General features: G+C 40.0%; 1 protein-coding gene and 1 pseudogene across 1 annotated transcript in view; one reads left to right on the plus strand and one right to left on the minus strand.

Annotated features, from left to right (window-relative positions):
• The first annotated feature begins 354 nt into the window (after positions 1-354).
• Positions 355-531, plus strand: LOC114637647 (annotated as a pseudogene).
• A 2,613-nt stretch (positions 532-3,144) lies between these two features.
• The window catches only part of LOC114637694 (NACHT, LRR and PYD domains-containing protein 1a-like), a 33,363-nt gene continuing 23,378 nt past the window's right edge, over positions 3,145-13,129 (minus strand). Inside the window, exons 11-12 of the mRNA XM_028785966.1 lie at positions 3,866-3,910; positions 3,145-3,437 (exon numbers count right to left, since the gene is read on the minus strand). Coding sequence (XP_028641799.1) covers positions 3,145-3,437; positions 3,866-3,910 — 338 coding nt within the window. The remainder of the gene's footprint in view (positions 3,438-3,865; positions 3,911-13,129) is intronic.

Below are 13,129 nucleotides of genomic sequence, written 5' to 3' on the forward strand. Positions count from 1 at the left end.
TCTCTCTCTCTCTCTCTCTCTCTCTCTCTCTCTCGTGTTTGTGGATCAGGTTGTTAGGTCTCAACTACTGCCAGCTTGCCGACATGCTCCTAGCCATGATGGTAAGAACTGCAACCAACCATAAGCCTCAGATTACAAATGGAGGTGAGGAGAATTCAGAGGTTAGTTTCCTTTAGCAGCAGATACACAGCCCAGACCAAAGATGGCTGCCACACCTTGAGGGAAGCACTGCTCACTGGTTAAATTAAACCATACATCCAGGGTGGCCATAGTGGCAAACACAACCGAAAACCTGTTGAGCTCCTGAGACTAGACTTTATGGACAAGTGTATAAGATTGAGAATTCACATCATGATGGGGAGTGATAAAGAAATTGTTGGCATACTGCTAGGATTTGATGATTTTGTTACTATGATGTTAGAAGATGCTACAGATTGAAATTACTCCAGAAGGAAAAAAGATAGAAAATTAGATCTGAGTGGAAAGAATATAACAATACTGGTTTCTGGAGGAGAAAGACTTGGAGTATGATTGGATTTCCTTGACTTTTGCTAGATTATGACTTTTTACAAATCTTTAATGTTTAGGTTATATAAAAAAGTTTCCTTTAAAAGGAATTACTTTAAAGATACACGCCCATTTTATGCTAATCATGATTATTTTGGAATAAGAAGAATTTTTTAAATAGACTACAAAAAGATTTTTTGGTTAAAAAGTAGTAAAACATTTGAGGTGTCAGGACTTGAAAACTTTTGGTTTTTGATTTTGTAATGTTTCTCCTGGAAGACAAAAAAGTTAAATAAAAAATTATAGCATCATAAGGAAGGACAAGCCTTGAAAACACAGATATGCTCTCACCTAGACTCCCTCCTCACACCTGCCTCAGCAAAGAAACTAGATCATTCTGCTCTCTGTTGTGACTAGAGATATCAGGTTACAGAGATAAATACATTTTGACAGCTAAGTTACAGTTAGTAGCTTGGCACAAAACAGTCTCCATTAATGGGCATTTATGGTTAAAAAGAAGAAAGCTTTTTTTTTTTTCCCAGCAGAGTACTACTTAAGCAGATAGTTGCCATTTTATATTCCTTAATAAGTTTTCCTTATGTAGGACATTTAAAAATGATGAACTCTTAATCATCTTAAAGATCAGTTTTAAGAAAATTACTATTGTAATCGGGTTTAATTATCATTAACACAAAAATGTAAACATCAATAATTTTTTTATTGTATAAAGTATATTTCTCCCAAATCACTGGCTTATGTTAGATGAATGTACTTTAAAGCCTCTATTTCTAAGTATTTTTTGTCCCTTTGGACTCTTTACAGAACCTGACACTTAGCGGAAGTTTCAGTTGTCTCTTGCTGGTACCACAAGGTGTGTTTATATTAAAGGGACTTGAGTTGTGCAGGCTGCAGAGTGCAGCTTTAGACACCCAGCCCAGAGAAGAATAACATTTCTTGGAAGAAAATTTAATACTGAGATATTCTATTCACTAACACTGTTTTCCATTCAAATGCACCATTATCTGATTGAAGCAACCTGTCCTGATCACTTTCCAGGAGGCTTGTCTGGAGGAACCAGATTGAGAACCTCAGTTATGGATGCTGTTTCAGTGCAGATTTGCTGTTGGCCATAGAAAGTCTGTTCTGTCAGGGCTTGTGTCTCAGCCCATCCTAACCAAATCAGTATGAAGGCATGGGTTAGACCGAACAGTTGGTGACCTTGCATGGCAGGAAACAAGAGAAAGTGAGGTGACTGTGTTTTATAAACCAATAGTTCATGAAATCACATTTAGTAGACATGAATATATTCCCTCTTTATAGACTTTAAGAATCTCAGACTACAAAATTAGTATTTACTAATATTTTAGCACTTTTACTTATTTACAAGAAAGCTCAGTATATTTGCCATACACATTTAAGAACCTTGGTTGACAGCCCAGTGTGTCCTGTCACACATATTTAAGAACTTTGGTTGACAGACCAGTGTGCCATATCTGTCAAACATGTTTAAGAACCTTGATTGACAGCTTAGTGTGTCATATCTGTCACACACATTTAAGAACCTTGAATGACAGCCCAGTGTGTCATATCTGTCACACATGTTTAAGAACATTGACTTGACCTGTAATTATCTTATTTGTTTCATTTTAAGTTATAAGTTTTGTTTTAGCCTGAGGAAAGAGACTGGCAGGGCTGTCCTGGGGACAAGTACACAAACTTACAAGCCTCAAGTCCCACTGTGGATTTTGGTGAGATAATCTTCTGGCAGATGGGTAAGCAATGGAGAAGTATCCATTTTATTATTTATTCTTTTATAAAAATTAAAAACATATTTTTTGTGTGTGAATGTGTGTATGGGTGAACAAGAAGTAGGAAGGAGGCTGTTGGATCCCATGAGTCTGGTGTTATCCACAGTTGTGAGATGACTGAAGTGGGTGCTGGGAGTAGGACTCTGATCATCTCCAAGAACAGCTCCTAACCACTGATCCTTCTGTTTAGTCATCTGGTCTACACTCACACATCAATTTCTTAAGTTGTGACTCGCACCCCTATATGGGATGATGTAACCAAATGTGAGGCTTACAAATTCATCACAAGAACGGAAGGCTTGTGCATATGCGACTGCCCAAGATAAATTGAATCTGAGGTGCAGTGAATCTCAGGTGTTTCTGGCAGTGAGTCCCATGCTGCATGATGTGACATCTCTACACCTCTGCTTCTGAGCACAGAACATGAGTTTAAAAAGCTCCTTTCCTTTCCTATTGATAAGACACTCACTTTCCAGGGGAAGCTACCATCTCTTTGTTTCCATTCCCATGATCCTCAGTCTTGCTTGCTTTTATGGTGGGTCAGATTGTCTCTATGCTGGCTACTCTGATCATAAGAGCATGGGGGACAAGGCCTGTGTAGACTTGCTGGCTTCACTGGACATTTTCTCAGGTGTACACTCCACATGAACATATGGCTGGGAAAGGCCAAAAGGGATCATATGGATCACCAAGAAATGTCATGGAATCACTGCCACAAGAAAGGCAACTCAGATGGCCATTGGTTACAGATGGAACAACTGAGGAACAATGGAAAGTCAGGCAGAGCCAGGACTCTAAGGAGGGTGCTCACCCTTCAGCCACCAGGATGTCAGGATCTAACAGAGACCCCACCCAACTTCTCAAGGAGGTCCATGATCAGGTGAGGATGAGTCTCCTTCAGAGCTTGGTAGAATTGGTCTTTGCAATCCCAGCTCCAGGACCGGCTGAGGCTGAAGAGCTTCCTCATCTTGTCTTGGTTTGTGATCTCAGCCCGCACTGCCTCATAATCTTCTTCACTCAGCACCAGACTATGCAGCTTGTCTAATAGAGGGTCCACTGATGTCACTCGGGCCACCAGCTGCTCCCTATGGTGGTCCATGAAGTGTAGCAAGGAAGGAACATCTAAGAGTAAAGATGAGAAAGGCACTGAACAAGAAAATGCTCCTTCAGGGTCTCTGACTGGCTGCCCACTTCTTGTTCTTTTTCTGTAACTGCTCTTTTCTTCTGCATCCTGGCTCCTTTCTTCCTCTGGAAGGCCATTGATAAAATATCTTTACCTTTCTTGGGGCCAGTTATTAGTATGAAATTTTATCTGACTAGGGAGAAGAGTTCATGGTTGGGCATTAAGTTTGGGAATGGGTGGAATTATTGTCACCATGTGAAGCAGCAAGGGGAATGGGAGGAACTCCGCTCTGAGTATGAACCTCTCCTACATTCTGGAGAAATTTGCAAACTGAGGCTCCCTCCTCTCTCTCTGTCCTTTCCTCAAGGATAGATGAAGTACCAGTCAAATATGATTGGCTTCTCTAGTGTCTTATACTTTTACTAACCTTTGGGGGCTGGAACAATCCTGGGCAGTGTAGGTCTGAGGTCCCCTGGAAAAAAGGAGAGATGAAGCATTTGTAATGATGCCTACACCAATACTCAGTGAATTCTGTGGAACTCTACCCATGCTGGGGATTTTGAGAATGAACTACAGACATTCTGATATAATGTGGAAGATGAACAGTTCCTCAGTTATCCAGGGCATCTTAGTCCTAGCCTATCATCATAGAGAGAATACACCTGGGAACAAGCATCTTAGCCCTAACCTATCATCATAGAGAGTAGACCTGAGAATGAACAATAGACACTTCTCCCACATGACCTCAGACTCAATTTTATCCTGGAATGAATTCCTTGTGAACAACTAAGCAAGCCCCTTGCTAGATGGCTTTGACATTAATTCTTGGTTAAATAAACAACAAAACAAAGTAAAACAAAAATCCTGCCTTTTTGTCCTTGTTTGATTTTGTACATTCACATATGATAGACTTGTGTTCTGAATTTGATGGTAGAATTAAGGTAAAGCAAGAGTGAGCTTATAGGAAAAGTGAGCAATTTCATCCACAAGTGAAGGAGATTAATAAACTGCAGCTCATGAATAAGCCTCAAGGGTTTGAGAGGTCCCTACATCCACTGTGCTCTAACAGTTTAGGGAAGTCAGCCCAAGGACCCAGTCTGCCGTAAGGGGAAGACCTCTTTGATTAGGGAAACTTGGTTTTAGACTCTACTGTTACTGCACTCAAGACATTTTAGTATATTCACTTGTCTATGTCATCTTGAAAATATGGATGAGTTAAAATAGCAAATAAAAATAAATAAATATGTAAAATAAATCAATCAAAATGCTGGACAGGAAGTCTAACCATAGGAATGAAAGACCTCTACAATAAAACTTTAAGATACATTTATGAATAAATCACGGAAGGCTTTACAAGATGGAAAGACACCTTCAACATGTTCATTGTTTGGAGGAACCAATATTGTAAAAACAGCTACCCTACCAAAAGCACTCTGTAGAGTCAATGCAGTCCTACTTAAGATCCCAGGGTCATTCTTTGTGTGTGTGTGTGTGTGTGTGTGTATGTGTGTACGTGTGTTTATTTATTTATTTTTTATTTTATTATATATAATTTATTTTTTTTTCAAATTGTAATTTATACTCATTCACACAGGGTTTATAAACACAAAAAGGCAGGATGTGGGGAAGGGGATGATACTGGAGCGTGGGTGTTCAGGGGGAATACAGATATTTTTCAGAACAGGGTTTCGGCTGGGTGAGGGTTCAGGGGATAGGTCACTATGACTCTGCTTATGATTCACTTGTCCTTATCTAAGTTGGTAATATCTGCCAAGGCTACCTATTTACAAGGTCTATGACTACTCAGGCTGGTAAATTGTCACATAAACTGCCTGTTTACAATAGCTTATAGCCATCTGTTTCAGTGTTTATCCACAGAGACCCAAGACTTGGTGTTAATATACATGTATGACAGGCCTATTGCTGATTTTAGGCCTATGGCTAATTTTAGGCCTTCAGTGTGTAAGCAGGGATGCCCCTGACATCTCCTCCCTTCTCTAAGTATAGACGGGCTGTGGCGAATCTAATCTTGCGAAGGCGGGGATAGAGGCCTGACCTCTAGTAATTGAAGGGGACCTTGTAATGGCTCCGGTCCCCCCAGGGTCATTCTTAACAGATAGTAAAAAAAAAAATTCTGAAACACACACGGAACCACAAGAGCTATAGATAGCCAAGGTAATCTTGAACAACAGCAGTATAATGGGAAGCATCAGCTCTTGTGAGTTCAAACTAATGCTAAAGACATAGTAATTAAAAGAGCACAGCATGAATACAAAGAGACACCCAGGTCAATGGACTAGAATAGAGGGTCAGGCAAAATCCACACAACCATAGCTACCCGGTCTTTGATGAATGCTGGGCGCCAAGACTCCCTTCTGCCTAGGAGCAAATGTCAGTTAAGTAAACAGCCTGAGTTAAGGAATACTTTATTGCCCTCCTGCCAGGAAAAAATTATTAATCAGATAAGCAACTCGAACTGAGAAATGTTTTAATTGCCTTCTTACTTGTGAGAGAATATTTAGATAAGTAATTTGGGCTAGGAATTCTTGTGGGCTTAGAGAACTTTGCAATTACAGGATGACCCTGGACCCTGACTGCTAGATGACCCTCCTCCCTGCCTGCCTTTATAACAGAAACCCGAACAATAAAGTTTAAGCACTTGATCAGACATTCAGACTTATGCTTCTTCCTCCTGTCTCTTGTTCTATCTTTCGCCTTCCCCTTCCCTAGGGTCTCGTCGAATCCCCGCAGGCTGGGGCAGATGAGGAAGTCAAAAATAAACTCTGGGAAAAGACAGACTGTTCAACAAATGGTACTGGACAACCTAGATGGTAACACACAGAATAATGAAACTAGATGCCTATTTACCACCATCAACATTTCAACATGAAATGATCAAAGACCTAAATGTAAGATCCAGTCTCAAAACTGGTAGAAGAAAATGTAGGAAGTGCATTTGCACGTGGCAGCATAATTTAGGATTGTCTGAGTGAGACTCTGGTAGCACAGGAAGCAAAACCAGTAGTAGATAAGTTGAATCTCATGACACTAAAAAGTCTGTATAGTAAAGATAACTTAAGTGAGCAAAGATTCATGCAAGAAGGAGATAAACTGTTTCCAAGTTAATATCTAGCAGTAGATTAGTAGTAATCAGAATGTACATGGAAACCAAAAACCTGAATTCCAAGGAAATAACCCAGTTATAAGATGGGCCAGAGGAGTAACCATAGAATTCTCAAAGGAGAAAATATATATGGCTAGGAAACATTTTGCTGTTAGAAAAATTCAGGTTAAAATTATTTATGATTCCATCTCATCTCTTGAGAATATTCAGTATCAAGGAATGGGAGGGTGTAGAAGTAGTGAGTTTCAAAACAAAAACTCAGATCTAGGCATGGGGTACTATTGTAGGAGTTGTTGGGAATGGAGGCTCGGAGTTCCTCACAAAAATACAGGTTCATGTAATTCTTATTTGTTGACCATCAGAATCAGTAGATAAGACCTTATCTTGGATAAGGTAGTATAGAGAATCCACAAATCTTGGAAACATGATCTTGAGAATTCAAGTTGGAGTTGAGTTGGAAGCTTCCTTCCTATTGCCATGGTTTCATAGTGCTATGCAGGCTGCTGAGGAAGAAAAGGCATCACCCACAGTTTAAACCATCTGTGCTCTCTATGATGCTATAACTGACCTGCCAGGCCAGAGGTTCCCACTGATGCAATATTGGCACAACTATGATTGGAGCAACCAATAGCTTCTTGATTATATTTCAAGTCAACTCCACAAGATAGAATCCATCACAAATACTATACTGCTGGTAAAACAAAGAAACCCTGGTCCAAGAATGTCTTAGGACCTTAGAGGAGAAGCTTCTACTGCTGCTTAGCTAAATGGACATAGTATCAATGCCCTTCTGAATATCTGTGCTTATACCACAGACAGAAGCTACTTTCAGCAATCATCAGAAAAGCTTCCCTTTTCAGTGAATGGAGGTGACTGCAGGTACTTATGGCTGTACAGGATGCTGAAAATAAAAGGATGGGTGAGTACTTATCCTTGTAATTAAGACATTTATAATACCACTTAAGGCTCAACTAACATTGTCAAAGAAGAATTAGAAAGATTATAGCAACATACTATATGGAAAAGGCTTGTGAAGTGCTGTCTTGTAAGCATGGCACGATCATGGTCATCATGAACTCATAGCATCTGCAACTCTTGTCTCTGTACCCTCACTAATTGGACCTGCCAATCAGTCAGATATACAAGGGAAAGCAGCTCACAGGCTCAGTGTCACTTATAGCTAAACTATTGGCAAATAAATTATGGGTGACAGGGAAGTAAACATCCCATCTGTATACCTGCTGGTGAGCTCACTGTGTTCTAAAGGATAGTTCAAAACCCTTAGTCACACAGATGGCCCCAGTTAAGTTCTGTGAAATGAAGAAAAACATTTTGAATGTGGCAGAGATTTATAGAAAAGAAGCAGAGCTGGCAGGAATAGGATGGAGAGAAGAGACAGTTTTTCCCCTTTTCTTTTTTTTCTTTTTAGGGTGCAGTGACTAGAATGTATTGTGTGCATGTATAAAATTATTTCAATAACATTTATTAATATATTAAAAGTCATAAGTTAACAGATGCAAACAGGATCTGGCATCCTGCTGCATACAAGAAACACACCTCAGTAACAAATACAGATACTACTTCAGAGTAAAAGTCTGGAAAAAAGTCTTCCAAGCAAATGGTGTAATTTCTCTTCTCCTCTTCTCACCTCCTACTCGTCTCCCCACTTACTCTCACTCTCTCCCCCTTTCTCTCCCATTCCCTTTCTCTTCATTGGTGATAGCACATGAATAGCCTTCTCTTTCACATGGCTCCCACTTCCATGGTATCCTGTTTCATATCAATCTCAAAGAGATGGAGGCAGCTGATTGTGGACTGAAACTTGGTTCTAAGATCTTGAAACAAAGGAAACTTTACTTCTTTTAAAGTTTTTTTTTTTGGGGGGGGGGAGGCGGACATAGATGTTCAGAATTGAGGCTTTCTTTTGGTGGATTTGCCTTTGGTGAATATGAAGTTTCCTTTCTCATCTCATTTGATAACTTTTGGCTGAAATTAATATTGGATATTAGGATAGCAACGCCAACTTGTTTCTTTGGACCATTTGCTTGGAAGACTTTTTTCCAGACTTTTACTCTGAAGTAGTATCTGTATTTGTTACTGAGGTGTGTTTCTTGTATGCAGCAGGATACCAGATCCTGTTTGCATCTGTTAACTTATGTCTTTTTATAGCTGAGTTGAATCCATTAATATTGAGAGATATTAAAGACAGATGATTGTTTTTTCCTGTTATGTTTGTTTTTGTTGGTGGCATTATGTGCATGTGATTCTCTCCTTTTGGCTTTGTTGTGAGATGATTAATATCTTGCTTTTTCTTTGGTGTAGGTACCCTCCTTGTGTTAGAGTTTTCCTTCTAGAATCCTCTGTATGGCTGGGTTGGTAGCTAGATATTGTTTGAATTCGATTTTGTCCTGAAATATTTTGTTTTTTCCATCTATGTTGATTGATAGTTTTGCTGGGTATAGTAGCCTGGGCTGGCATTTGTGTTCTCTTAGAGTCTGCATGACCTCTGTCCAGGTGCTTCTGGCTTTTAGTGTCTCTGTTGAGGAGTCTGGTATAATTCTGATAGGTCTGCCTTTATATGTTATTTGGCCCTTTTCCCTTGAAGCTTTTAATATTCTTTCTTCGTTTTGTGCATTTACTGTTTTGATTATTATGTGACAAGAGGATTTTCTTTACTGGTCCAATTTATTTGGTGTTCTATAGGCTTGTACATTTATGGCCATCTCTTTCTTTAAGTTGGAGAAATTTTCTGGTATGATTTTTTTAAAGATGTTTTCAGGTCCTTTGAGCTGGGAGTCTTCACTCTTCTATATTCCTATTATTCTCAGATTTGGTCTTTTCATTGTGTCCTAGATTTCCTGGATGTTTTGGGTTAGTAGTTTTTTATGTGTTGAGCTGTGTTTGACAGTTGTGTCAATATCTTCTAAGGTATCTTCTATACCTGAGATTCTCTCTTCTATCTCTTGTATTCTGCTGGTGATGCTTACATCTGTATTACATCTGTAATTCCTTACCTTTTTCCTAGGTTTTCCATTTCAATGGTTGCCTACCTTTGTGTTTTCTTTATTGTTTCTACCTCCACTTTTAGGTCTTGGACAGCTAATTCCTTTACCTGTTTGATTGTGTTTTCCTGCATTTCTTTTTTTTTTCTGTTTTTTTTTCTTTTTTTTTTTTGAGACAGGGTTTCTCTGTGTAGCCATGGCTGTCCTGGAACTCACTCTGTAGATCAGGCTGGCCTCAAACTCAGAAATCCGCCTGCCTCTGCCTCCCAAGTGCTGGGATTAAAGGCGTGCGCCACCACCTCCCGGCTTCCTGCATTTCTTTCAGGGATTTGTTTCCTCTTTAAGGGCTTCTACCTGTTTACTCGTGTTTTCCTGTATTTCTTTCAGAGAGTTATTTATATCCTCCTTAAAGGACTCTATTATCTTCATGAGATAGGATTTTATATCAGCATGCCCAAAAATAATAAAAGGAATTTACAGCAAATCAACAGCCAATATCAAACTAAATGGAGAGATACTTGAAGCAATCCCACCAAAATCAGGGACAAGATAAGGATGCCCAGTCTCCCCATATCTATTCATATAGTATTCAAAGTTCTAGCTAGAGCAATAATGTGGAGAGCCGCATAGTGCCGCGCCCTTAAGATGGCGCTGGTCTCTGCCTTCCACCACCTGTTGGTGAGTGCTCTTAGGAGTAAACAAGTCCTTATTTGGCTGTGGCTAGTGATCTGGCTTGCTTCCGTGTATGTGGGGCTATCTGCTGTTGCCACGTGGCAGACGGGGGTAGGCTATTTCTAGAGTACTTAAGCCTGGGAGATGCTCCCCCTGGGGTCAGAAGAGAGAAGCTTATTCAAGGTCCTGAATAAACTGCTTGGAGAAGAGCTCGTGTATTGCGTCATCCTTGCTGGACGAGGGTGGGTGGGACACAATAAGTCAACAAAAGGAGATAAAGAGGATACAATTTTTCACAGAAGAAGTCAAGGTATTACTATTTGCAGATGATATGATAGTACACATAAGCAACCTCAAAAATTCTACCAGAGAACTTCTACAGCTGATAAATAACTTCAGCAAAGTGGCTGGATATAAAATTAACTCAAATAAATCAGTTGCTTTCCTTTATACAAATGATAAACAGGCTGAGAAAAAAATTAGGGAAACAACATCCTTCACAATAGTCACAAATAATATAAAATATCTTGGGATAATTCTAATCAAACAAGTGAAAGACCTGTAAGACAATAAGTTCAAGACTCCCAAGAAAGAAACCAAAGAAGATCTCAGAAAGTGGAGAGATCTCCCATGCTCATGGATTGGCAGAATTAACATAGTAAAAATGGTCATCTACCAAAAGCAATCTACAGGTTCAGTGAAATCCTCATCAAAATCAGGACACAATTCTTCAAAGACATGGAAGAGAAATTCTCAAATTCATCTGGAAAAGCAAAAAACCCAGAATAGTGAAAACAATTCTTAACAATAAAAGAATTTCTGGAGCAATCACCATCCCTGACCTCAAGCTATACTACAGAGCAATAGTGATAAAAACTGCATGGTACACAGACAGATGTGTTGATCAATGGAATAGAATTGAAGACCCAGAAATAAAACCACACACTTACAGACACTTGATCTTTGACAAAGAAGCCAAAAATATACAATGGAAAAAAGAAAGCATCTTCAATAAGTGGTGCTGGTCTAACTGGCAGTCTGTATGTAGGAAAATGAAAATGGCTCTATATTTGTCATCTTGCACAAAACTCAAGTCCAGGTGGATCAAGATCCTCAACATAAAACTAGATCTAACTTAATCTAATAGAAGAGAAAGTGGGAAAGAGTCTCAAACTCATTGGCACAGAAGGAAATTTCCTAAACAGAATTCCAATGGCTTAGGCACTAAGAACAAGAATTGATAAATGGGTCTTCATGAAACTGGAAAGCTTCTGTAAGGCAAAAGACATAGCCAATAGGACAAATTGGCAACCTACAGATTGGGAAAAAAAATCTTCACTAATCCCACATCCGATAGAGGGCTAATATCCAAAATATTTAAAGAACTCAAGAAGCTAACCACCAGAAACCAAAACAACCGAATCAAAAAAATGGGCTATAGAACTAAACAGAGAATTCACAATGGAGGAATCTCAAATGGCTGAGAAACACTTAAGGAAATGTTCAAAGTCCTCAGTCAACAGGGAAATGCAAATCAAAATGACCCTGAGATTCCACCTTACACCTAAGATAAAAAACTCAGGTAACAGCACATGTTGTTGAGGATGTGGAGAAAGAGGAACACTCCTCCATTGCTGGTGGGATTGCAAATTGGTACAACCACTCTGAAAAACAATCTGGAAGTTCCTTAGAAAATTAGAAGTAGATCTGAGGACCCAGCTATGTCACTCTTAGGCATATACCCAGAAGATGCCCCACCATGCCACAGAGGCACATGTTCCACTATCTTCATAGCAGCCTTATTTGTGATAGCCAGAAACTAGAAACAACCCAGATGTCCCACAACAGAAGAATGGATACAGAAAATGTGGTTCATTTACACAATAAAATATTATTCAGCCATTAAGAATGAGGACATCATGAGTTTTGCAGCAAATGGATGGAACTAGAAAATATCATTCTGAGTGAGGTAACTCAGACCCTAAAGAATATGCATGGTATGTACTCACTAATAAGTAGATACTAGACAAAAATGTACAAAATTCCAAGAATACAATCCACAGAACTCAAGAAGGCTAATAAGTCAAAGTGCCCAAGTGAGGATACCTCAATCCCACTTGGGAGGGAGAAGAAAGCATTTGGGGGGGGGGGAGGGACCTGGATGAAAAGGGGACAGGGAGGGGAAAGGGGGGGAGAGAATAGGACTGATGTCCTGAGGGCCAGCAGAAAGAATCAAGACAGACAACCTCGAGAGGTAGGAGGTGGGGAAATCCTCTAGAATGAACCAGAAATCTGGGAGGTGAGACACTCTCAGGACTTAAAAAGAGGGACCTTAGATGAAATGCAGTGGGGAGAGGAAACTTACACAGTCCACCTCTAATAGAAAGACAGGGCATCAAGTGGAGGGATGGGGTTGCCATCCCACAGTCAAAAACTCTGACCCAGAATTGTTTCTGTCTGAAAGTACTGCAGGGACAAAAATGGAGAAGAGCCTGAGGAAAAGGAGGTCCAGTGATAGGCTCAACTTGGGATCCAGCTCAGGGGGAGGCCACAAGGCCAGACACTATCACTGATGCTATGGTGTGTTTACAAACAGGGGCCTATCATGACTGCCCTTTGAAAGACCCAACAAGCAGCTGAAAGAGTCAGATGGAGATATTTACACCCAACCAATGGAAAGAAGCTGGTGTCCCCTGTGGTTGAATTAGGGAAAAGGTGGAAGAAGCTGAGGAGGAGGGCAATCCTATAGGAAGACCAACAGTCTCAACTAACCAGAATCCCTGAAATCTCTCAGACACTGAGCCACCAACCAGACAGCATACACCAGCTGATACGATGCCCTCAACACACACACACACACACACACACACACACACACACACACACACACACA

This window comes from Grammomys surdaster, unplaced genomic scaffold, assembly GCF_004785775.1.
Source record: "Grammomys surdaster isolate TR1022 unplaced genomic scaffold, NIH_TR_1.0 125368, whole genome shotgun sequence".
Classification (NCBI taxonomy): Eukaryota; Metazoa; Chordata; class Mammalia; order Rodentia; family Muridae; genus Grammomys; species Grammomys surdaster.